We start from the raw sequence: 27,824 nt of genomic DNA, 5'->3' as shown, positions 1-27,824 counted from the left end.
ATGGTTTCCTTGGTGATACTAATGAAACTGGTGTGGCATGTCTCTAAATCAGTTATTTACATTTGTTTCTCTGATCAGGGCACTGTCTATAGGCCATAATCCTGCTATTCAAATGATACAAATGACAGAAAGGATTTTTCTTCTGGTTGTCTAGTACTGTCTTTGTAAGTTCTGGAAATTAAGATTTTTGTTACATAAAGCTCTCTCACTACTGAGCTAGGGCTAGAAAAAAATAAAATTTGACACTTTAGTAAAGTAAAAGTATCTTTACTATTAATATACAAATGGTGAAGAGTGACAATTTTGAAATACCATAAGCCATACTTTCAATGTCTCTCATAAATACAAAACTTCAACATTTGCAGTATACTTTTTACAGTTTAAACATATATATACAGCATTTCATAGGGACATATTATATTGAAATAATAAGAAAACAAGAGAGTTACCTATACAGAATTTGGACAGAATGTATAAGTTAAAAAAAATAAAAAGGACTGCGTGTTTTAATATTATTGAATAGAGAATCAAATTCACATACCTCCAAATGTGGTTTTTTAATTATTTTTATTATGAAGTTGATTAAATTCTCAAAGGGGTTAGAGACAAATCCTAACCAATAACATTTTTTGAAGATGCAAAATAGTTGTTTTTGTTTTTAGTGATATTATTGTTACTGTAGCATGTTGTTAAATATTCTGTTTGCAAATTGAATTATAAAGTCTATCTCTGCTTACATAGACTTCCAGATGCCCTTACTGTTTTGTCTTTGCTCTACGATTATTGGCCTGAATATTCACTTAAAATGATTTTATTCTTCTATTAGGCATTTCTGTGTCTCTTCTAAACCAGGAAATTCATTCTCCTGATAATTTCATTTCCTTTTCCCTTAATTCTTCAGTTTGGTATTGATAGAAATGCTTCAAGCATCATTGCTTTATCATTTTTCTTCCATGCAAGGCTAAAATTAGACACTGAAAGTATGAGTTTGTAAGTAAGAAACGAATAAAGTTGTGATATATAAATTTACATGGCCAATTTCTATAATAATCACCAATGAACAATGTCTGGTCAGTAACTACAAAACTGTTGTAAAATAAAGAAAATTAAAGAAACTGTATTAACTGAATGATTTAAATTATTATAAAGGTATATAGAAATAATGAGCTTTTTTGAGAATATTATATATGTTATCAAATAAATATTTATTATATATAATATAAAAGTCAGAGACTATTATATGAAGAGAGTTATTATTTTAGTAATTTTGTAGACTGTTGTTAAATATCTGCATCTTAATGGGTAAATATAATATTAAACCAAAAAAGGGTGGAGCCTGGAAGAAAATTATATGTACTCAGCACTTACTATTGCTAGGCCTTTATAATATTTGTGTTTATACAAACAAATGGTTGTCTCATATTAGAATATTATTAAGACCATATATATATATATATAAATATTATCTTGAATAATTTAACTTCTGTGATTAAATTTGAATTTTTATCCAACCACAATTTAAGCTTAGCATATGTAAATATATCTATATGCTATTTCAATTTTAGACATAATATTCCAAACAGTTAATTAAGAAATAGAAATTGGAGATAAATAAGAAAATTCTCATTGTAAAATGATTTTCAGCATCTATAGAGTTTGTTAAAAAAATTCAGAACTCTATTTGGAAAACAAACTAAGCATTTACATCATACTCCATGAAAAATAATGTAATTTTAAATAACTATGATATGCTTCACCAATATTTTTTAAATTAAAAATGTAAAATTTTCTAATATTTCAATTATAGATATTTTGATCTTGTTTATCTTATCTTCACATAGATGATTTATGATCTCAACAGCAACAATGAAGACCCAAGTGACCCCACAGTAATTGCCCTGATTCTAAATAGCATCTGGTGTATTTCTTAGTGCTAACATCACGGTTTTCCCAATCTGGACTTATCACCTAGAAAAACAATATATAACCAACTGAAGTATCTCGTGGTTGGACTACAGTACTGTTTTATTATAAGTGAAAATAAACTTGAATATATATATATATATTTGGATTTTGTGTCTCAGGGAAAGAGGTTGGAACAAAGTTTATTCATTGATTGTAAAAAATCCAGCTTTAAAGTCACATGTATGATCAAAACTTGTAAATAGTGATAGTAGTTGTAATTTTTCTTTAATTGAATGCCATGCTAATGTAAAGGCACAAATACCAGTTAATTATTCAAAACAAAAAGATAATTTTAATATACAATTAATTGCTGGAATTTATAATTTATTTGATAACTAATATCATATTATATAGATGATTAACACAAAGACTAAGATTCATATGACATTTGTTGGATCAAAAGTCTTTCAAAAATGATGTAGTTATTAATATTAAAAAAATAAAAGTTTTAAAGACTGTTAATGTTAGACATTAGTATAAATAGAACAGTAATATATATTATCCACAAAATAATAAATTAACCTGTTGAAATCACAATTTTAACACATTCAAAAATCATTGTAAATTGCTTTGACACATTTGCATCGATTTTAAAAATAAAATATGTATTAAAATTCAAATATTAAAACTTCCTCTTATGGGGTGTCGAATAGAGATTGTCATTTTTTGTCTGCTCCCAACCTTACATTTGTTCTGTGTTTAAATTGGCATGAAGTTTAGATGATCTTAACAATACCTAAATTTTGTCTAGTGGACACTTGATTATTATATGGAACTGGACTTTCAGATAGTAAAAGTTACATAAATTCATTTACTCTAAAACAAGATTAAAAAAAATAAGAAATCATTTCAGGCTACTCATAAGTTGAGAATTCACTATATGACATTCTTATTTGGAAACTTTACAAATTGTGTCATTTTAGGAGAATTTCTTTGAAATTTTAAAATGTTTACCACATTAATATGTTGTCTGCAGAGCATTGATTTCAAGGACAGTACTGGTTCAGCATCTCCCAAACAACTGAAATTGGGCATGAACTCTATCCAAAGTTACCGAATGACTCCATAAGATGGACAAGAAATTTAACACTAAGTATATAAATTTAATTCAGTTTCTTTTCATAGAAAATCTGAAGACATGAAGAAACTAAAGCTTCAAATTGAGAAAACACACAAAAAATTTGTTTTTCTGAATTCTCTGTTCCTGTGATATAGCACAAATATGACAATTCTAAACATGCGAAATTGCTTTATCAGCCATACAAATTATTTTAATATCGTTAGTTTAAAACCATGTGGTTCTATCCAGGAAAAATCAGTGTTCATGGCTATTGCTTCATAGACACCACTAATAAGCCTGTTCACTTTACACAAAAAAATTCAAGTATTTCGACTAGTTTTAGCACATTTGGTACAAAAATAAAACAAGCAAAATGAAGTACAACTAAAACCTGAAACTGAAATGACCAGACAAACATAAGCTAAACATCCCAGGCAAATCTATCAAGAATGTGTTTGATAATCAAGTTTGTCAAAGGGTTAAACTGGTTTGTTTGCTTATTTTAGTCTCTGCTCAGATTCTTAAATAGGCACAGATTTCTCTTTTTTTGGGGGGCGGGGTTTCTCTCTCTCTCTCTGTTCAGAATATGCCAGGATGGGCAGCAAGGAGAGATCCCTGCATTAACCCTGAATTTCCAGAAAAGCACTGTGGAGATTACAGCATCTTTATATGCAGTTGGGCACATTCAGTCTAGCTGACAGCCAGCAGATGAGGTACAAGATACAATAAATCATTTTTCTCTCCTTGGATGACAAGTTTAAGCACTTTATAAATAAAAGTATTCCAGAGTGGCACTAATATGGTATCTAATTTTCATGAAATTACCTCTAAAGAGAGATGGTGTAAAAGCAGGTCTGTCTTCACTGTTAAAAATATTCCTCCAATGAACTATCAGAATGTATTCTCCAATGCATCAATATTGGAGCTATTCACTTGATACCAGAATACCAAAGGTCATGAGGAGGAGGGAGAACATAGAAACCTTAGCAACTCTGACTTAAGAAATTATCTAAACTCTGCTGCTCACTTACGTTTATTGACAGCCATAAACGTGTTTTTCCTTTCACGTGAGTTAAATCATAGTTCAGACTTTGACCTAAGAAGTTTGCATAGTGTGTAAGTTAGTAACTATCATATTCTTGTATAGTCCTTAAGAAGGGAATTAGAAAGTCTATGTTGATAGTTAAATGATTGCTTCAACCATAGCTGTTTATTAAATATTTTAAAATGGGTTTAGAATGTATTTTAAAATACACCGTTTGAAAATAAAACAATAGTAGCATTTCAATCGCTCATTTCTCTTCTGGCACATTTGAATGTTTAATAAATTCACTTTACCATGTACTTTTAATATCCATTAGCCACTTTCATTTAATAAGGGACATATAATAAAAATGACCGCCTAAATCTGTACACCAAAACATATCTAATATGACTCGAAGTACTTGAAAACAACTTTATTTTTGATAAATTATTGTATAAATAAAAATAATCATGTATTTATAAATATATCAAGACAGCATATTGATATTTTCCCATTTAAATTCACTTTATTTGAAGCTGAGGGCAGAAATCAATACCATTTTTACTTGTAATACATTTACTTTTTGCGTAATCCACTGTGAGTGAATATGGTATACATAAAAAGAATTTAGGGAGTTTTTCTAATCTAATTTTACACACAACTAATCTTCTTTTAGATGTGTAACAATTTTGGCCTGGTATCAGTGTATCCAAGATCAATGTGGAAAATGCAATGTGGTCATAAGTTGAAAAGAGTTCTCCAACATTTTTTCAATTTCTAATATCTGCAAAAAATAACCAACTTACTCCTTCAAGCCTGGGTTCCGTGAAATTCTCCTGATAAATGTATAACCTTTATTATGTGCCTTCATTTTAACCTGAAAGCCACTTCAATCGTGTGTTTGCCCAAGATAAGATTCATGAACATGCAGGGCTTCCGTACACATTTAGCTTACAATGCTTTTGCTCTGCCTTCCACTTACAACCTATTAGTCTAGGGAGCTGAAATACATCTGTTGGTGTCATGTGAGACAAAATTTTTAAAAGAAAAGCACTTTAGCCATATAATAAATTGTAGTACTTCAGTCATAGAATCAAGCTGATACCCCAAAACTGGTGCCAATCAAGCCTTTATACCAAAATTCTTAACAAAAATAAACAACCACAACAACAACAACAGAAGGAAATGGACTGTGGCAGGAGGAGTTGATCATATGTATATGTGTACAAGCTATTCCAAGCTAGACGTTTCCCCAGAAATTAAGGTCAATGGAATAGGTTTGGTCATACTGTCACTGAAATCCCCTTGCTCTTTGTGGTGCTGACCAAGCCATTGAGACTTGCGGTTACGCTTTACTGTCATCTTCTTTAGACTGGATGATGTCATTAGACACTTTAATTTCTATAGTTTCTGCGTTTAGGACTTCTTTCCCATTTTCTTCTTTTAAAGGCAGTTTTCTGGAAATAAACACAGAGATAACAAACTCACTTGCTAGGGATCATTAACAACATGTTTCTGACTATTTCCATAAGCATTTTGTACATGAAACATGCTACAGTTAATACATAGAAAAAGATTAAATTATTTATTTTAATACTTATTTTATTTTTTGAGAGAATAACACTTCCGCTTCATAGTCCTTCCTGCTAGCCCTACCGTATGTTTTTGGGGCTCTCCTTTAAATTCATAGCCTCTTTTTTCCATTAATTGTTGTTGCATGCATGTGTACATGTATATACAAATATATTCTGAAATCCAACCTACTCAGTCGCTACAATCTTCCTTTTCAGAATGTTTTCAGGGACAACCTTTTAACTGTTTAAAGAATTTATTACAAAATAAAATAATATGTAGCAAAATAGTTTGCATTTACCATTGTAAGAATGTAATGTAATACAGAGGATATGTGAAAAAAAGTATTTGTGAATGAATGCAGGTGAGCCTAATTGTTCATTGTGGATAACTTAGGTTTGATAATTTAAGTTTAAATTAAAAATAAATTGCCGGACGGTGGTGGTACATGACTTTAATCCTAGCACTTGGGAGGTAGAGGCAGGCAGATCTCTATGAGTTTGAGGCCAGCCTGGTCTACAGAGCGAGTTCCAGGACAGCCAAGGCTACACTGAGAAAGCTTGTCTCAAACCATTCCCTATAACAAACAAACAAACAAATAAATAAATATAAAAATACTGAATTATTAAAAGCCTAAATCCTAACACATGTCCACTACTTGGTTTATCATCTCTAATATTTATCAATAGGATCGATCTAGGGTCTCTATATAAATGTGACAGTTGTATAGCTTGGTCTACATGTGGGACTCCTAGCAGTGGAAGCTGGGGAGGCTCCTAACAAGTTGGCTGGCTTTTGGGACCCTATTCCTCACACTGGGTTGCCTTGTTCAGTTTTAATACAAGGGGTAGAGCTTAGTATTACAGCAAGTTGATATGCCATGCTTTGTTGATACCCATGGGAGGCCTGCCTATTTCTGAACAGAAACAGAGGAAGAGTGAATGGGGAGCAAGGAAGGGAATGAGATTAGAAGAGAGGAGGGAGCCAAAATTACAGTCAGGATGTAAGATAAATGAATTAATTTAATTAATAATAATAAAAAACCCATTAAAAACTGGGGGGTGGCAATGTCATTACATGCAATTAAAAATTGTTAGTTACCAATACTATTTATAAATTAATGGAGAGTAATGTTATTTAGGAAGTTAATCCTTGTATTTTATATTTATGGATATGTTTCTTTGGCATTTTCAGTATTATTTTCCTCATAATTTTATAATATTGCTGAATATATATTGTGAGAGCTGTTTCTGATTCTGACAACAAAACAATACCTGTTTTAAAAAAAATTTTTTTTAATGTCTATGCGTGTTTGCCTACAGCTATGTATGTGCAGTGCTTTTTCCCAGGGTGCCCCCTGAGACCAGGAAAATGTGTATGGTTTCTTGGAACTGGAGTTGCAAATGGTTGCGAGGCATCCTGGTGGTGCTGGCGGGGGACTGAGCCTGGGTTCTCAATTGATTTTAAACACCTAACCGTCTCTATAGGCTCCTGGGTTTTGTTTGTTTGTTTGTTTTGTTTTTTTTCCCACTGAAATTGGTATAGCTTCATTAATTTTTTTTCTTTTCTTTTTTTTTTTTTTTTGAGACAAGGTTTCTTCATGTAATTTTGGTGCCTGTCCTGGATCTCACTCTGTAGGCCAAGCTGGCCTCGAAATCACAGAGATCTGCCTGGCTCTGCCTCCCAAGTGCTGGGAATTAAAGGTGTGCACCACCGCCATCCTGCTAGCTTCATTAAATTTTAATTTGACAAAACTAAATGAAAATTTCCTTTCTTTTTTTCTATTGTAACATTCACTAGTTCAGTGATCCATCTTACGGATGCTACCTTTGGAACTAATGCTTCCTTATTGACAAAATGATGCTCTAAATGTTCACAAATACAAATTGAGCTCATCTTGGTCTTTAGTTTTATCATTATGTGGGAAAATTAATGTTGCTACTTTAGTTGCCCTGGTTCACTTGCAACTTACATTATATTTTGAATAATGAAAATAAACATTTTATCATGAAAACCCAAGCAATTATGTTAAAAGTAATCAATTGAATTCAGGGAGCAGTGGGGCAATTGGTTAGATGGAAGGGAGGTGAATACTGAAAAGAAGAAAAGGGAGACAGACTAAGGCATCAAAGGCCTTGCCTGACAGTGAATGTTATGAGCAACAACCCTAACCTGCTAGTTAAGGAGGCATGACTGCTAGAGTGAAACTAATTACCCCATTATTGGACTTGAGACCTCCTCCAAAAAAAATGGGGGCAGGGATATCCATTCTTGGTGTTACAAACTGGTCAAAAAACAGTGGTTGAGAAGATATTAGGTCCCAGAGTTGATCTTATTCCTGTTGTTAGGCCAAACTGAAAAGATTCTATACTAAATATCCATGTTTCTAAACTTAGGCAAATGCTTCTTTCGGTCTCAGTCACTCTTTCCATGAGTCGGAGTCCATGCAGAGTCCTAAATCCACTCAAGGTGCTGCTAGAAAGTGGCAGTTGAGAAGTAATGCCTGAGGGGGGGACTATAACACCAACCACTCAGATACTCAGAGAACATACGGAAGAGGGGCCAAATGAATGAGTCCAGTGATGGAGAGAATTTCGGTGAAATGTTTTCTTCTGGAAATTAGGAGCATTGGTAACATGATCAGAATGAAGGGACAACTATCTAACTCTACTGGCACAATCTGAGACTGTCAATCCTTTTTTGTGCATTAGGGACATGCTTTACAGGACCTCTTTGCAGAACTGTTGACCACTGATGGATGATGGCTCAAAAAATAGTCATTCTATTCTGTTGTACACTCCTTGGTGAGTCATTGTCTCTCCATCATACTCCAGTAGATAGACAGACTCATGGTCACAAAAGGTACATGTTAAAAACTCTGTCAACAGAGATGAGTTATAGAGAGGAGATGGATTGATAAGACTGGTAATAAGATGAGAGACAGTACAGAAGAAAGGAATTAGAATACACAGGATATGTTTATGAAATGGTCAAAAAATAAATTTAGTGAAAGTATGTGAAATAATAATTTCCTTAATAATCTAATTATCCTGTAATATTTATCAATATTCAGTGTGGTAACTCATTTCCTGCCACATCTATATTTCAGTAAAATTTATTTATAATTTAAAATATGATTTCCCTCAAATTATCAATCAGTGTATGAAAATCCAATTCTGGAACACATTTTTTATTTTTAACATTTTATATGAGAGTGTAAATATATAATTTAAGGCTTAAATTTTTCTAATACTGTTAGAGAATTTTCAAGTGAAAGAACTTAAAGAAATGGATTACAATGCCAGGTGGCAGTGGCAAACGCCTTTAGTCCCAGCACTTGGGAAGTAGAGCCAGGCAGATCTCTGTGAGTTCCAGGCCAGCCTGGTCTATGGAGTGAGATCCAGGACAGGCACAAAACAAACAAACAAAGAAACAAACAAAAAACAAAAATAAAAACAACAAAAGCAAACAACAAAAACAAAACAAATGGACTACAAAATAATTCCATTCATGCTAATGATATCTTTGATTTCTTGTTACCAATAACTACAACACTTTTCCACTTTACTGTTACTGATTCCCAAATACAAGCATTTGAGCTACGTACTCAGGCTCTGTTAGCGGTGTGGTTTCATTTGGCTCGTTGACCGGACTCCCGTCTTCATGATTTGTGATTCTTTCATCCTCTGTTCTCATTTCCACGATTGGTTCTTTTGATCCATCTTTCCTAAAAAGATATATTAAAATATTTAATTCTTCAATGTGTCAAATGCTCAAGTGTGAAACACACACACACACACACACACACACACACACAGTAGAAACTTTCCAGTTAATCAAACTTGAACATTTTTTCTTTTAAATTCCTATTTTCATGATTTTGTACTAAGTAACTGGAAAGAAGAAATCAGTCTCTTATTATCATTGTCATTATATTTTTGATATTGTTGTTGTTTCTTGTTAGGTAAGGTAGCAAACATCTGTAATCTAGTGCAGCTAAATAGGAAGATTGTAAATTTGAGACCAGCTTTGACTATGAAGAAAGGCCATGTTTCAAAAAGAAAAAAAAAAAGGACCATTATTTTGGAAAAAGTAATTTGCATTTTAAAAGCTATTTTTAAAAATTAAAATATTTTATTAATCAAAGCTTAAAATATGAAGACTTTCTTGCCTCTTAAAAAAGTTAAGTGTAAAAAATTTTAAAATAATTAAGAAATTCATAACAGCATTGTAAACAGTCACTAGAAATACTGTTTCAATTACACAATGCTGAAAATAAAATATATATGCCTTCACAGAGTTGTAAGACTATTTCATCAATAACGTTCTCCACAGGTCTCTCTCTATGCATAGAAATAAACAACAGTAACAAAAAAACTAACAATAATTTTACTGACTGAATTTCCCAGACAATGAATCACAGAAAATTATCAGGATGTAAACTATGATGAAAGAGAAATTGAACACTAAATTAATCTCACTGTTATTGATATGCCACATAAACTTTCAATTGAGACTAATTCCTGTCCTTTACATATTTTTTCTTTTTTTAATGATTTTTTTTTTCATTTTACATACCATCCCCAGTTCCCTCTCCTTCCCCTTCTCCTACCCCAGGAAGAGAAAACCACAAGGATGACCCCAGCTAAGACTCCTAGCAAGAATGGAGAGGGTGCCTGAAGTGGCCTTCCCCTGTAATCAGATTAGTGACTACCTTAATTGTCATCATAGAACCTACATCCAATAATTGATGGAAGCAGATGCAATGATCCACAGCCAAGCACTGGGCTGAGTTCCTGGAGATCAGTTGAAGAGAGGGAGGAGGACCACATGAGCAAGGGGGGTCAAGATCATGATGGAGAAAACCACAGAGACAGATGACCCAAGCTAGTGGGAGCTCAAGGACTCCGGACTGACAGCCGAGGAACCAGCCTGGAACCAAACTAGGCCCTCTGAATGCGGGTGACAGTTGTGAGGCTACATTTTGTTTTCAATCTCAAACTGAAGAAAATATATTTGGAACAACTGAAACTTTTATTAAGTAATTAATTATATATGATGTGTTATATAAGATTTGTGTATGTCTATGTGTGTGTTTTTATGTGTGTATGTGTGTGTGTGTGTGTGTGTGTGTGTGTGTGTGTGTGTTGTGTGTGTGTTGTGTGTGCCTGTGGAAGAATTATAAAATGGTTTCAGCTGAAATACCAGAGACAAGGGTAGCAAAGCAAACCTGAAGACTAGCAAAGTAAAGAAAGCTTCAAGTCAATGACAAAAAACTGTATATGCATTTAGTGATTAGTAAATGTAATATTGCCGTATTGGTTAAAAGATAACATGAAAAAATAGCACAATAGGGAACACAAGAAAAGACTCACTCCTACATGTCTGTCAGATATTGTCAAAAGACATTACTATTTGTAAGCATGGCAGTTTCAATTAGCAGTGCGGTTGTGTAAACATAGATTAAAGTGAAATTACTGAGAAGAATCTGGATCCCAACCATGGTAAGTTGAAGTAAAAGATAGGAATATAGGAGTTTTCTGGACATTAAACAAAGTTAACTTAGTGCAATTTTATAACTTAAAACTTTGAAAGCAGAATCAAAAATTAGAAGATTAGAAAATTTTACTGTATTAAATTTAAATGCCTGTGTCCTTGAATGGCAACATTTGACATTCAAATGATTTCAGAAAATTATGAGACTAAATTGAAAATGATATATAATAGATATAATTTATAAAATAACAGAAATAAAATGCAGAAAATGTTCTTGCTCTGGGGTATTTTGAACTGATATAATCACTTGAGTTTTTTTTTCCTCAGGGTCTCCAAAAGCTGGAGAGGTATATTCTATATGCCTTCAATTCCACAGTTGAATATAGAAGAAAAATTTTGAATTGGGATTTCACAGAAGTAAAGTGAATACTACTAAAACATCAGTTAAAATTTTAATGATAAAATAAATTATCCCATAATTAACTGTTGAATAGAGATTTAAAGGCACAATGTATCTATACACATAATATAGACAAGTTTTGTAAACAAATATTAGATGGAGTGAAGAAGTTAGAAAAATGCTCAGTGTGGATGCATCCATTTGTATATTACACACATGGTACAAATCAGTATGTAGTCTGAGAAACTAAAGTAGAACTTCTATTTTAAAACTAAATAAAAAATGCAAAGGAAATTTAAATGGTAAAATTATTATATTGATGAGAAACTTGAACAACAGTGTCTAGTCTGTGGACATCCATTAAGCTTCATGCACATGCTCTATGGTTACGCATCTGTGAACTCTTTACTCCCATCATTGTAAAAGCATTCAGACAGCAACTGTTCTAAATGTAGAAATAGAGAGACATATGTGGACCTATGTGTCTTCGTTTGCTTTCTATCGCTGTGATACAAGCGCTGATCTAAAGTAGTTTAGCAAGGAAATGATTTATTGGCATACAAGTCCTGATCACAGTCCACCAGGGATGGAAGGGAAGCAGTAGTAACTCCAACAGAGCAGGGAACCTGGGGGTAAGAACGGAAGCTGACACCATGGAAGAATGCTGCTTGCTCCTGCTGATCTGTTCAGTTTGCTTTCTTATATACCCCAGGATATTCCCTGGGTTACGCTGTCCATAGTTCTGATCCCTTCCACATCTATTTCCAATTAAGAAAATGTTCTATAGACATGCCCGCAGGACAGTCTGCTCTGTGCAATTTTTCAATGGAGGTTCCTTGTTCTCAGATGACTCCATCTGATGTCAAGTTGAACAAACACTAACTAGAGAAATATACTCAAAATTCTGATCTACATCTTAACATATACCACTATATGCACATAGTAAAACCACAAATAATATTTTATTTTTAAAATGATATTGAACAAGGACCAAATTAAAAAAAAAAAAAACAACAAAACTTTAAGCGAATGAAAACCCTCTTACTAGGCAAACAAAATTATGTAATTAAATTACATATATAACTTTCCCATGGCTACACAGGTGGGAAAAAAAGAAGAGATAATATGAGATAATAAAAAGAAAATTTCCTGACTAGCTCCCAGAAGACAGTGAAGCTGAAGAAGAGGTGAAGTGAGAGTAATTATATAAAAGCATGAAACTATCAAAGAACAAATTTGATAGTATTTGAAATACCCTGAAATGACCAAACCTCAAAGAAAGCACTCTACAAACAACTCCTGAAACACTTTGCCAGATACAAAGCACTGCATACAGAAGCACTCCTTCACAGGAAGTTTTAAATTAGGAAAAAAAAATTTCAGAAAAAAATTCAGTAGCAGTTGCCTTGGGTTGGGATGTTAGTGTAACATCAACTTGGAAAGAATGTAAATGAACTATTTGTAGATGCTTCCATAGTCTCACTCCTTAGAAAGAATTTATCAAAGATGTATTCATATTTGTGAGACTACATCAGATAGAATATCTGATATAGTAATATTTGCACTGTATTCTAGTTGAACATCTGGCATGTCTTAGAAGACAGCCCCGAACAAAGCGTTCAAGTTGATCATGAATGTCACTCATGGGAGGTGGTGCTGGTGTCTTATACTCACAGGTATGCTGCCTTTCCTTCTTCAAGTTCTTTGCTCTTTCCACTGGAGCCGCTTTTCTTCCCGCACATTCTTCTGGTAATGCACATCAGTAACCCACATTGTCGAATGAAGAAGCAGCTGACATCTATCACCACGAGGATTAGCAAAAGGGCAGCGACTCCAAGGCCAATGATGGCTCCTAGCCCAAGACCATTAAAAAGTGTGTCTTAAAAAAGAAAAAAAAATTCCATAAAATCTCCGTAATACAAGCTATGAAGAACTATTTTTAAAGTAACTTCTAGTAAGATATATACTCAAATATAGATGAAGAAAACACGTAGTAATGTCTGGAAGGCTTCAATACCTTGATTACTGGGGCGTATTGTCTAGCTATCAGCCATATTTTAGGAAGTGACATGTTAATAAGTTATTTTTCAAACTTTCTTTAGAAAGAAGATAAGTAATTTCTATTCAATATAGTCCTAGATGCACTGTAGGGAAGAAAACAAATATTATCATATCACGAACCAACTTGAGCAGAAAGTCAAAGTTAATCACATTGTTAAAAAGTAACTATATTATATTTATTAGAGAAGGGTTATATAAGTGTTCATTCACTATGATGGTATTTTGGCATTCTAACTAAAACTTAAATTGCATGTCTCCAAGCATTGGCTTTGACAGAGGAGACAGATTTTTAAACACCTGCTAAGAATAATTTTGAAATCATCGCTTCAAAAAATATGGTTGCTTGTGTTTTTGTAGGTAATATTTTAACATTAAAGCACATATATATACCCGGGTGGTGTTGGCTCATACCTTTAATCCAAGTACTCGGGAGGCAGAGGCAGGCATATCTCTATGAGTTCAAGGCCATCCTGGTCTACAGCTTGAGTTTCAGGACAGCCAGGGCTGTTACACAGACAAATCCTGTTTTGTAAAACCAAAGAAAGAGAGAGAGAGAGAGAGAGAGAGAGAGAGAGAGAGAGAGAGAGAGAGAGAGAGAGAGATTATACAGGTGTGACTTTTAAGATTCTTTATTGGCATCTTTCTTAGATGGACCAATTTTCCTTGGCATGTATTTGTAGGTAGTACCTAGTGTCATGCAGACTCTGTCTGTGAAGAGGTGACTGGGAGGAAGAGGGGACAGAAAAGTAGAAAAATTGAGAGTCAGCTAGTAATGAAAACAAGTCAATGATCCTATATCTGCAGTTGAAGATGACAAGATTATACAATCATAACAATGTAATTAGGAAAATAAATTGAATATTGTCTTATCTAGAGGAAAAGAAGGTGATGTAACTATTTCATACACTTTTAATTATGAATACAATATATTCAAAGAATTGCATAAGACATTATAAAATTGTAAATCTCTTTAATGATAAAATATATTTATTTTGCCAAAAATAAAAATTGAATGGTCCTTTAGTAATTATTATGAAACCAAAAATGAAAGATATAGATGCTTCTGGGACACACACATAGATTACGCATAAAACTAATATTTTATCTTTAAAATCCTATGTAACCTCCGTAGATTGCTTGCTGTACATAATCCAAAAACCAAATTTGCAAAAAGTGAGTAGAAAAAAATACAGGTGAGATAGGACTTCATAACTCATTTAAATTCCTCTCACAGCTAAACAAAGCGTGTGGCAATAAATTCTACAGATCAGTGTTACTATGCCTGCCGAATGACAAATCTCACATGTGCCTGTACTGATGATAAATTACTGCTTTGTCCTACAATCTACAGCATCAGATGTCAGAAAACCCTGTTCCAAACACAGTTGTATTACATAGTTAGAGGCTTCTGTCTCATTTTGTCAGCCTAGGATGCCTCCTTATTTAACGAGGACAGTTATGCAAACAACGACCTGAAAGCAGCAAAAAGGCATCTGGGAAGAACACTATACTCAGGAATCCCGGTATGAAGATCCAACAACAATTAGCTTTTATTGTAATTGTTGCCAAATTACCATTTAAATAAATGATTAAAACACATCACCTGTGGTCAAACCTAGAGCTGAGCTACAAATGTATCTCTGCTCCTGAAAAACCAAGGGCAAGCAGAAACTTATTAAATACTGTTTACTCTTTAGAAAATAAATTTTACAAAATAACCAAGGAAGCCTATTTATCTTTGTCATAATAAATATTTTGTGCATAATATTTTTGGAGTTTTATAAGTATATGGATGTTCATTTCTAACTTTAGGGAAATTGTTATTTGTTATAATACTTTATAATAATAATAACTGATGTCAAAATAGTTTTCATTTACTAGAAAAACAAAATTAAATACTTTACACATGAGGTTAAATGAAATATTTGAATTATTTTCATATAAAAGTAAAATATATTTTGCTGTCAAGATAATATTAATTATAAAATATGTTTATATTATTAATACTTAGTTTTTATTTTTCTTAATTTTAATAATGGCTAAAATATACATTCAAATGCTTCTATTTTTCATATGTAACATTTTAATATAGTAATTATGAAGAGTATTTCACTGCTAACAATTTACTTTGGAACAACACTTTCATTCATTTATAATTTGAATTTTCAATGCTGACCTACATGTACAAACACATATATATATATATATATATATATATATATATATATATATATATATATATGATAATACTGTGATTTGAAGACCAAGATGAATTTCAAAGACATGAACAAATTTCTTGCACAAGTTAGCAGTGTGATTTAATTGTTTACCAAATTGGAATGGGACACAAGTAGTCAATTCAAATATTTGAAACTCATATTTTCACTTTTTGTAATATTTATAGTGACATTATAATCATGAAAAAAATTCATCACATAGAAAAATGAATTTTCAGTTCTATATTATGTGAGGGAAAACTGAGGTTCAAAGAAATCATTTATCCTGACCCCCCAAAAAAAGAATTGTAGAATAAAGACCCCTAACATTATATTGGATTTCACCACATAAAGATAGAAATCAAGTAAAGTGTATGTTATTTTACATAATACTCTTATATAAAATATTTATTATATATTTTTCTCTATCATTATTTGAATAACAACAAATTTTATAGTTAGGTTCAAATGAACAATCTAAATTACATAACATATGTCTGTCATAAGCTTCTTTTTATTTGTCTTTCATTTTATTTCTGGAAGAAAGAATTTTTTTAGAAATGAGTAGGATCAAAATGCTTAAGCATAAAACTTTAAGTTGCTGTCTTGGCTAAGGTTTATTATTCAAATCAAGCAAGAGAACCATTGGACAGTTTCTGCATTCTATTTCTCAGCTATATTTCTTCAATTCTAATAAATTTAGAATTAGACACCCAAATCAATCTCTTCTCCAAGTAATTACAAAATAGTGTTCTTGCTTCAATCAAACCACAAGTCAAAGCACTAAAATAAAAAAGAGAATTAAATTCAAGTTCGTTTTATTCATGTCATGTATTTCTATAATAAAATAAATCCATTACTGAAACAGTGAATTATTTTGACATGAAGTTTATTGTACTTGAGAATATGTATTAGTTTAAAAAAATATTGTTCTAATAGATTCAGAGTAGCCTTACTTTTTAACTCCTTATTTTAGTACTTTAATTCAACTATATTTCTTGTGTGTACATTAATTTTGTTCTGTTTATTAAAAATTCTTTCAGTACTTGGCAATATTTGATAATGACATAGAGAACAATTTCTGTGTTTTATTTTAGACATTCATTACTACTTTCATTATAGAATTTGTTCAGTGCTGTAAAAAAGTAGGTTAAAAGTATAGAAAATAGAGCAGATACTCAAAACCGTTTTGGTTTTCATTGTGTTATTTCATATCAAATGCTCTTTGTTCTCACATTAGAGTTGGGTCTTTATAACTACTTGGTATATGTTGCTGACTAATCAAGCTAGGACAACACACTTTTAAATATCAACTGATAAACTTGGTATCAATCTATAGAGATACACATATATATCTGTGCTCTATTTGAAAGAAGTTGCAAATATAAACATGATGTGTATAGGTCTTGTATCTCAATGAACTATTCTATTGAAGAACAAACAAGGAATACCTCAGCTTTTATCATGTCCAACATAAATAAATTTAGTGGTGATTTTGAGCAATTCTGAATGAGGAATTAAAAATTGATCAAAGATGCTATAATATTCTGTTCAAAATATAACCATTGAACATCAAATATTTGAGAATGCATTGTGTAACAAAAGAAATTTGAAATATTGATACAATGAAATAAAGAATACATAGAATATTTAAGTGTCCCCGAAAATAGTTTTAGAAAGTATATGTGTTAAAGTATATTCAAATGTATCTTCCTTAAGTGTTATTTGTATAAATGAAATGCTCAATTAATTCAAATTTAAATTGTTTGAGAATATCTCAACTTAGAATCTAAGGGGTGAGATGTGGTGAAGAAAAAGAGCCTGTCATGAAGCGTGCAGCATCAGGCTCCTTCCAAGGAAGGTTTCATAGCTTCTGGTCCCCACCACATGACTGTGGCCAGACAGTACTGTAGATATGAATCAGCCTAACTTCAGGGCAGCAATAAAAAGAAAAAAGAAATCAATTAAGTTTGTAGAATATGAAGGTCACCTGCTACATGATAGGCTGACATTGGTGTTAAGAATCTCCAGGGAATAAGCAGGGGGAAGTTGTAAAATAGACACGAGGACAGGTGAAAACCACCTGAGTATCTGTAGATTTAAGAGCAAACAGAATACAGACCTTAGTTAAGGAGGAGGAAGGGTCCAGAGTCCATGCATGCTGTGTGAAGAGCTCTCTGCTTCCAGTGAGAGAGAATGAAAACAGCAAAGTGTGCAACCAGAAGAGAGGCTGAGAAAGTTTGCACTTGTTTGCAGTAAGAACATTTTAAAGTTTATCAAAAGTTGGGCTGAAGATTCCAGAACAAAGATATGTACATGATAGCAACAGTGGCAGGAGACTTGGAAAACCTGAAGTGATTATGCCACTGAAGTAGTTAGCTGCTCAAAAAACAACTACCTAGAAGAGTGATCTTGCAGATCAACCAGTCAGGCAAACAAATGCTACTGTAGCTATGATCCCAGGGGTTCAAGGACTGCCCAGTTATAGCAGGAATTGCCAACATTTTAGCCATACAAGTTTGAAAGTAACAGGGAACCACTGTTTTCAAGCAAGATAGAATACAATAAGAGTGTGAGCAAGGAGTTTTGAGAGGTCATGACATAAAATTGTGAAGATGAAGCAGGTCACAGTAGGGACCCACGATTTTGGAGATACCAGATTTATGAGTCCTCGCCTAAGAAAAGCTGTGAGAAAATGTGGAGGCAGCCACAGAGAGGACATCTGTGATGCAAACAGCAGATCTGGAATGGGAGGTCTCTTTAAGTCCTATGCCAGTCAAATGGTTTTGTCACAAACCCAGAAGCTAGAAATAGAGATACAGGATTTGGTTTTATTTTCCCTGATGCATTTTGGTCTTGCTTTTGTCTAATCAGTCCTTGCAATTCCTCTAATTTATACTTTTGTTTATCCTGTGGCACTGCATGTCAAAACCATTCAACTTATGTGTGAATGTTATAAGGGCTCAGCATTAAAGCCTTTCCTGTGTCTCAAAAGACTTCTGACTTTGAAATTAAGAGGATTGGGGGTGCAGTCTCTGGGTGCTTTTTAAGTTGGAATGAAAGCACTTAGTACCAAGAGATGGCCATAAGTTTATGGACTGCAAGTGTATAATGTGGTTTGAGTGCACTCTCACAAGGGTCTCATGTTTGAACACAGCTGGAGACATTCTTTGGGATTATTTTGGAGATATTAGAAGATAATGGCTTGCTTGGGGTGACCAGTCACACTTCTTACTCTCTCTATCCTTTCTGTAATTTCAGTCTGACCAGCTGCCTAATGCACTTTTGCCGTGTTTCTGAAACATGATGAACTAAACCACCTCAAACTGTATGCCAAAAAGGAGCCTTCATCCCTTACATTGTTTTTATTGGTATGTTAGCACAATTGAGAGAAGAAAAACTAAAACACCAAGGAAAAGAAAGACCTGAATGATGGAACATTTAAAATACTGTAGAATGAAATTTAAAAAGAAAAATTGTACATACCATAGATTAGGAGAAATAATATTGTGAAAATGATCATGTCATTGAAACAGATCTGTTGATTCAATACAATCCCATACAAAATCACCATTTCACTCTCCATAGAAAACAACCAACCAACCAAGCAAGCAAGCAAGCAAGCAAACAAACCCAAAGCACCTTTAAAATCCATATGGAAGTATAAAAGTCTCTGAAAGACAAACTAACATGCCATAGAGTTCTTGTTACAAAGATTCTTTTTAAATCTATAATGTCATGAACATGTATACAACAAGAAACTAGAAGTGAAAATGTCTGGAATAAGAAGGGGCATAATAATAGGGACATGAAACAAATGATGAGTAGAAAAACATTGAGGAAGTTTAGGATATCTTCAATATACTATAATCATTCTTATGAAAAAAACAAAAAATAATTAAACAACAGAGGAAACTAAAGTTTGAGTACTTTAATTTTCTTGAAAGTATAATATGCTACTCATAAATCACTTAAAGCAGTTTAATATTTTTCATCTAGAGAGATACTTATTTTGTAACTTGAAGAAGCCTTATTATTTCCATTAGAAATTTTAGTTAGTCTTTTTGTCTTTCCTTCATGCATACTTATACTTGAATAGTGCTGATTTGGTATTGTACACTTTAAAATCACAGAAGCAAGCCAGTGACTTTGTTATTTGTTATATTTGAATACTTTTATTAAAATGTTGTGAATCTTCCCACATATCACAATATGATGTCAATTAGTTTTGTTCTAGTTATATATTAAGATTACAAAAACATATTATGTTTGGGAAGCTTAAAAGCTCCATGGGTGTGTCTACCACTGCTATTATATTAAATATATTTAGTATTAAACATTCCTCTGAATTTGTTTCTCTCTGTGTTCATATTTGAACAACTCTAAGACTTCAACAGAGTTTCTGTGTGCAGTTAATTAACATGTGAATTCACAACTGATCAGTGGCCATAGAATGAATGGCAATGGAGTACTCAAACACAAATCGAACATCTACATCACTCCCTGAACCTAAGACTCAGCAAACATCACAGAAGAGGAGATGAAAAGTGTTTTACAGCCAGAGGTTGTGAAAAATCAGCGTGGAATACTGTTGTCTGGACAGGACATGTCCAAGGCAATCATGAAATCACAGTAGCTCTGTTTAACTGAAAAAGATCTATCACTCTAGCATGGATATGAAAGGGACTGAGGACTCTCTGCCTGTAATTGAGATATTGGCAGTTTATGGCTTCTGATTTAAAGATGCAGCTCCTGGTAGCTCTGCCATGCTCCAGTGGATGAACCTTCATCTCTGGGGCATATAAACAAGACTCAGTGGGTTATTTAAAAATGGAAACGTAAGACATGAAGTTGAGGATTCATGGGAAGGTGAAGTTGGATCTGGAAGGAGGAGTTGCATGTGTATATATTAAATATATTGTATAAAAACTTAATGACAATATAATATATTATTAAAAATGTGGACAACAGTGTCTTAGTCAGTATTCTCTTGCTGTGAATAGACACCATGACCAAGGCAACTCATAAAATAAAGCATTTAATTGGTGGTTTGCTTACAGTTTCAGAAGCTTAGTCCATTATCATCATGGTGCTGAGCACAGCAGGATGCAGACAGGCATGGTGCTACAGAAGCTGCTGACAATTCTGCATCCATATCTGCAGGCAGCAGGGAGAGACAGGGCTGGGCCTGGCATGGGTATTTAGAACCTTAAATCTTACCCTAGTTCCACACCTCCTCCAACATATCCATACATCTTAATCCTTCCAATCCTTTCAAACAGTTACACACATTAGTGACTAAGCATTCAAATATGAAGGTCATTCTTAATCAAACCACCACAGGGAGCAAATTGCAAATATATTTCTCCTAAGCTAAAATAGATATTTAGAAAACAGATATTCAGATTCTGTGGATACTTTTGCTGTTATATTGAGAGAAAAAAATTACCAATCCACTGAGGCTTCATAAATATTTTAGTAGCCTCCTAACTCAGTACAGAACCTGAGTTTTCCCAGAAATACATCAAGATTTAATACGTGCATTCATGTGCACAAGCTGAATTCACATTTCTTTATGATACACTTCAATTCCTCATAGTGCAATGGTTAGATTACAGAGGGCACAAAAAGAAACAGTAACAAAGTGGTGTGCTGTATAAGAGCTTACTGCTAGTAATAAGAGCCTTCACCTATAATGTGCTAGCTAATTCTTTACAAAACTCCCTTTATCCAATATCCATGATTTCACAAGCACTGAACAGTTGGCTGTATTTCCAGTCCAGGTATGTTTTCACACTTGTTGAGCAAGTCTTATGTCAAATTAGGGAGCTGTTGGTTGACACCAGGGTATGGGTACCACTACAGCACCTTTAGGTTTATCACACCATACTGTTTGTTGATGTGGTTATAAATATCACACCTGGATAGAACTCTTGGTTGCCTTCTTCCCTCAGAAGCTTACATAAGCCAGTATAATCCTAGCCATCAATCTAAACTTGAGGGTTTATAGCCATAGATAAATGTAGTCTTCACCCCTCATAATGAAAAATTCTCTTTGGTTCAGACAGATATCACCATTGAAAGGCCACAACCAATAAAAATACAGAGTTATGAGACTCAGTCCCAATTCATACATCAACAAAACACTCCTGTATCTAAGGCTCAATGAACATTGTGTAGAGGAACTTGAAAGATTGTAAGAGACAAAAGATCAGGGAATTTGCTGTGAAATTATGTCTTTTACTAATGTCATAAACATGACTTTCTATATATGAGCAAAAGAAAAATAACACCAAAGGAAATGCCAAAGTATATGGGAGAAAGCTCACAAGGCCTTAATCATACACCAAGAAATGTAGGCAACTAAGGACTACTGACAGTGGGAAAAATAGTCTTAAAAGCTACATACAAGTAACATTATGAAGACATCCTGAAAGCATACATAAAAGTTAATCGTGCTATTGTGTTTGTTGTTGGAATATATCTATATGCATAAATATATGAATATGAAAATAAACACTGAAGAAAGTAGCCATGAATTTAAAAGAGAGAAAGCCGGGGTGTATGGGAGTAACTGGAAGGAGGGAGTGGTGTTATTATATTCCAATCCCAAAAGAACCACCAAAATTTAGTCTAAGGACATACATAAGCAAAAATACATTGCACTAATTTAAAAACAAGCTACCTACCAATGTCAAAAGTTTCTCCATGTCTTGTTTTGTTCATTAGACAAATGATTTCCCATGATAACATGGTTTTCAAGTTTGTCTTTATGGAGTAGACAAGGGGATTACTATAAATTAATATGCTAAATTTATTTTTAATTTTTCAATAGGACTCAATTCAATTATCTATTAATAAAACATATATATTCAAAAGAGGCTTTGCACTAGCAAAATGCAAAAGTCACTCAAAGTGGTTACTAACATGGAGTAACAACACACTGTTAGAAAGATTTGTTCATTAAAGGGGTTACACTTTTAATTTAGGAATAATGTATAGCTAATTACAAATATGTTTGTGGAAAGAAGTCTTACATATTTTTATGAAATTCTATTCTTTTTAAATGATACCTAGATATATTAGTAGAAGAATAATTGCCAATGTTTTAAATTAGCTAAGATTTTATTTATAGTTAAGGGACTTTCTGAATTAAATAAGTGATTGAACATAATATAGTTATATATCTAGAGATGTTTAAGATAGCATTCTAAAATAATCCATCTGTATATTAAATAATCTTCATGTCACACTAATAGTTATATTATGGAAAAGAAAAGGAGAAATTTTGAATTACAAGTATCACCCAATTTATATAAAACCACTAATACTATCAATCTTAGAGCAATGTGACAGTATCTACATTTCTGTAAATGCTGTTTGTCACATCACACTAGGACCCTCCAGCATCAGCTGGCTCATTCTCTGCCCTGAGTGGATAAATCTATCCTATTTTAGTTCATATTAATTTCCATCTGAACCAAATATCTGAACATCTGCAGCTTCACTGTCCAGTTAATGCTTAATAACTTCATTGGATAGAATGCTGAAAATCATTGCAGAGCTCACCAATGAGGATGCAATAAAAGATTATTCTTTATCAATTGAAATTGTAAATTAAACAGAAATGTCTACAGCAAGATGATTTTATATATGTTTATATTTTCCTTTAGGCCACTTTTAAATTACTTACTGAATACATTAGGTTAAAAAAAGGGAATTCAAGCATACCACATATTTTCATGGTAAGTTTTAGCAAAACTGATACTTTATGTATTTTTCTTAATTATGAATGCCTGGCCTTAGCTTTACTTATTTCTTGCCAGCTTTCATTAACTTTAAATTAGCCTGTCTACCTTTTGCCTCTAGGCTTTTACCTTTCTCTGCTTTTGTATATCTTTTTTTCTTACTTCATTGCTGATTGTGTATCTAGGTGGCTAGGCCCTGATGTCCTCCTGCTTCTCTCGCTACTAGATCTCTCCTCTTCCAGATTTTTCCTTCTATTAATTCTTTGTGCCTGTCAGTCCCACCTATCTTTTCTCCTGCCTTGCTATTGGCCATTCAGCTCTTTACTAGACCATCAGGTATTTTATTTTATTTTATTTTATTTTATTTTATTTTTGGTTTTTCGAGACAGGGTTTCTCTGTGTAGCTTTGCGCCTTTCCTGGAACTCACTTGGTAGCCCAGGCTGGCCTCGAACTCACAGAGATCCGCCTGGCTCTGCCTCCCGAGTGCTGGGATTAAAGGCGTGCGCCACCACCGCCCGGCGACCATCAGGTATTTTAGACAGGCACAGTAACACAGCTTCACAGAGTTAAACAAAGGCTTTGAAAAGTGACACACTTTAAAATAATATTCCCTAACATTCTCCTCTTTTTTCTAAACAAAGATGAAAGGTTGTAACTTTAACATAGTAAGACTGTAAATAATAAGAACAATTATCAAATAAAGATTGTATTCCCAATGTAATGAATTCTAATTCATTTGTGTCTGGTACATTTAAAGAAAATACTGCATAATCAATCCTAACTTAGGAAATCCAAAATTTTATACATAATTTATTTTCTATCATATGTAGGGAAATCTGCAACTATAACTATCTAGTCTTCAACTCCATCAAAGGCCCCAGAAGGATATAATATTATTAGAGTAAAGAAATAATGCATTGCAAACAACTTCCAAAAACTCTAGAAATGAGAGAGACATCTGACTGCCTGGAGAGATACCCAAAGTTCCTGTGCAATGTTGGGACATGATCTTTAGCCTACAGGACCATAGTGTTTGGTAGACTTTTCAATGAAGCAGGAAATTTGAATGACTGTCCCACCTATATTGGAAAATTTGTCAGTAACTTTCTTGTTTCAGTAATGAATTGCCATACATTCTGCAGGACACCGAGGAAAGTGACTGACACTTTTATTTCTATTCTATTATTTTGTTTGAGAACTTCAATCAAGTCATATAATGTGTAGAAAACAATATGGAAATTATTAATACCACTAAAATGGATCAAAATTTTCACCATTAAAGACTGTGCATGTTTTATATAGTATTAACTATTAACTTTTAATTGTGTTTTACTGTATGTGCAAGGGTATTGTGCTTGCCTATCTGTCTGTCCACCATGTGCATATATGGCATTTAGGGAAGCTAGAAGAGGGTATCAAATCCCCTGGAACTGGAGTTACAGATGGTTGTGATCCACCATGTATATGCTTGAAATTGAACTCAGGTCCTCTGCAGGAAAAGCTACATATCTAAACCACAAACCCATCTTTCCAGCCCTTATTTTATATTTCAATATTTTTCTATGCTCTTTCATGTACAATTTATTCTGTTCATGATATTCTTTTGAAGAACATATATTTTCACCTTCCTGACAAAATATTCATTGGAAACTCTTAAAGTACACTTCAATTAAAATTAAATTGATGGAAAGCTGCTTATAATGTTAAGTGGGTAAAAGTGTGTTGATACAACATGTAGTCCCATGGATAATCCTAGTAATACATGTTATACTTGTGAAAACATTATTGTTATTAGGGAAACAAAAATCAGAAAGCCTTTCTTAATAGATCACATTATGAGGGAGAAACATGAACCAAGTTTAAATCTATTTTAAAAATTAAAATAAAAAAATAAAATAAGAGGCTGAACACACTACACACATATTTAATCTCAGCCCTCAGGAGCCAGAGACAGGTGCATCAGTTAGTTTGAAGGCAGCCTGGTAAACAGAGCGGGTTCCAGGACAGCTAGAGCTATACAAGTAACCTTATCTGAAAAAAATACAAAAGTTAATAAATAAATAATTAAATAAACAAAGAGTTTTGATCATAAATGAAGTTCATAATGTGTGGAATTTTACCAGCTAATGTAAACTTTATTACTATTCTTAGAATCATGCCAAGTATTTTTCTCTATTTTTTAAAAATTTCATATACTATATCTATTGGTGTTTCATATAATTATAGATAAGCAATAAATATATGTGATGAAATTGTTAAGAAAATATGTAATTTCTTTTCAGGTATTTTTCTAACTGGCTTTTGATAATGTTGTTTGAAAGAGTCACATATTATGTTAGGAATTAATTTTTTGCTTTTTCAAAATAATATGTGAAATTCACAAATAAACTTCAATATTCTACTAGTCTGAATAAATCTAAGAGCTATTACTGAGACATATTTTACCTACTGTGACAACTTTCACTACATTGCACTAGAATGTTCGTTGTCTGTTTTTTATCTCTGCTGATCTGTATTCAATTTGGCAAAATTGGTGCAGACATTTCTTGGCTTATCACCAAGATTTATTTTGAAATAAGTCTCCAAATAATGGGCACAAGTAATATATATCCTATCTCTTATGAAGCTGACCTGTGATCCCAGGAGGACAAACAGTGCTGCCACTGAGTCTTCTTCTCACTGAAGTGGTTGTGGGGTTGCCCATCATTTTCCAGAACCATCTCAATGTCAACTTTTTATCATCTTTCTCTTTGATGTTTCTATTTTCTTACTGACTTGATTGTCTCACAAGTTCAGCTACATAGATAAGTGTCCTTTTAGTACCATGGACACCCAAACCTTCCTTCCAAATAACTTGGTACAAATAGACCTTTAGACGATAAAGAATTTTTAAAAAATGAAGGAAGGACAGAAAAAAGGAAAGAAAGAGAGAGAGCAAAAGAAATAAAGATGGAAGGAAGAAAAGAAAAAAAGAAAAAGAAAGGAAGGAAGGAAGGAAGGAAGGAAGGAACGAGGGAGGGAGGGAAGGAAGGAAGGAAGGAAGGAAGGAAGGAAGGAAGGAAGGAAGGAAGGAAGGAATGAGGGAAGGAAGGAGAGAAAAGGCAGAAATGGTGAAATATTATTTTTGTCTAAATTAGTAATTGAATAATTGAATTTGGGATAAAAAAAGTAGCTGATAAAGGCTATTTGGAATTGTACCTTGATGCAATCTATAAAACGGATATCATTTAATCAAAATATATTAATGTACTACGCTTTTTCCTATAACACTAACACTTTATTTTCATACATGCGTTTGCATATAAAGGTAGGGTTAGAAATAAATATCCGCCGGGCGGTGGTGGCGCACGCCTTTAATCCCAGCACTCGGGAGGCAGAGCCAGGCGGATCTCTGTGAGTTCGAGGCCAGCCTGGGCTACCAAGTGAGTTCCAGGAAAGGCGCAAAGCTACACAGAGAAACCCTGTCTCAAAAAACCAAAAACAAACAAACAAACAAAAAAAGAAATAAATATCCTAGTCCTTTTATATTGTGAAAGCCATTGCTCTAGACATATTGATTTTGAACTTCTCATACGCTATCAAACAATTCTGGTAGGAAGTTGTGGCGATAGACTCAGAGTAAGGCAAAATGAAATGGCTCTTCCAACGTCTTCTAGAAATTGACCTTATCTAACACACACGTGGGAGAGCCAGGGAGTTTCTATTCAGCGGTCAAGCAAACATGACAAAGGACTGAGGAAACGGGGCGATGGTTCGGTTCAGTGGATGGAGCATTGCCGTAATGAGTGAATACTGGACTTCAGATACTCAGAGTCCTCATGAAAGCTGGGTATGCGTAGGGGAGATCTGTAATCCCAGTGTATGAAAATTAAAGACAGGGTGGACCCTGGAAATCTAGCAAGCTGAAGTAATCAAATCAGTGAATCCTGAGATCAGCTAGAGACCCTGACTCAAAATTAAAGTAGAGATCATTTGAACAAGACATCTGACAGCATCCTCAGAATTTTACACACACCTGCACATATGTACATATTTACTCCCACAGCACATACATCCAAACACATGGAAGAACACATCTGCACATCCACACATACCATACACACACATGAAAAGAAGAATGATAAAAAGATGACATTCAGATGATTCTGGAAAATGTTGGGCATCTCCACAGCCACTTCGGTGAGAAGAAGACTCAATGTCTGTCCTCCTGGGATCACAGGTCAGCTCCACAAGCTCCTCTCTTTTGTGGCTGTTTCAACTTCTCAAAGTCAATTTCCAGAA

At 33.4% G+C, this 27,824-nt stretch overlaps 1 protein-coding gene across 1 annotated transcript in view; it reads right to left on the bottom strand.

Moving 5' to 3' along the window:
• Positions 1 to 246: 246 nt before the first annotated feature.
• The window catches only part of Ncam2 (neural cell adhesion molecule 2), a 431,206-nt gene continuing 403,628 nt past the window's right edge, over positions 247 to 27,824 (bottom strand). The window contains exons 16-18 of the mRNA XM_052741042.1: positions 13,192 to 13,396; positions 9,229 to 9,348; positions 247 to 5,506 (exon numbers count right to left, since the gene is read on the bottom strand). Coding sequence (XP_052597002.1) covers positions 5,395 to 5,506; positions 9,229 to 9,348; positions 13,192 to 13,396 — 437 coding nt within the window. The 3' untranslated portion in view covers positions 247 to 5,394. The remainder of the gene's footprint in view (positions 5,507 to 9,228; positions 9,349 to 13,191; positions 13,397 to 27,824) is intronic.

Source organism: Peromyscus californicus, unplaced genomic scaffold (genome assembly GCF_007827085.1).
Source record: "Peromyscus californicus insignis strain IS unplaced genomic scaffold, ASM782708v3 Scaffold_16__1_contigs__length_79575227, whole genome shotgun sequence".
In the NCBI taxonomy this organism is placed as follows: Eukaryota; Metazoa; Chordata; class Mammalia; order Rodentia; family Cricetidae; genus Peromyscus; species Peromyscus californicus.
The sequence above is the reverse complement of the archived record's forward strand: the minus strand, read 5'-3'. Positions and strand labels throughout refer to the sequence as shown.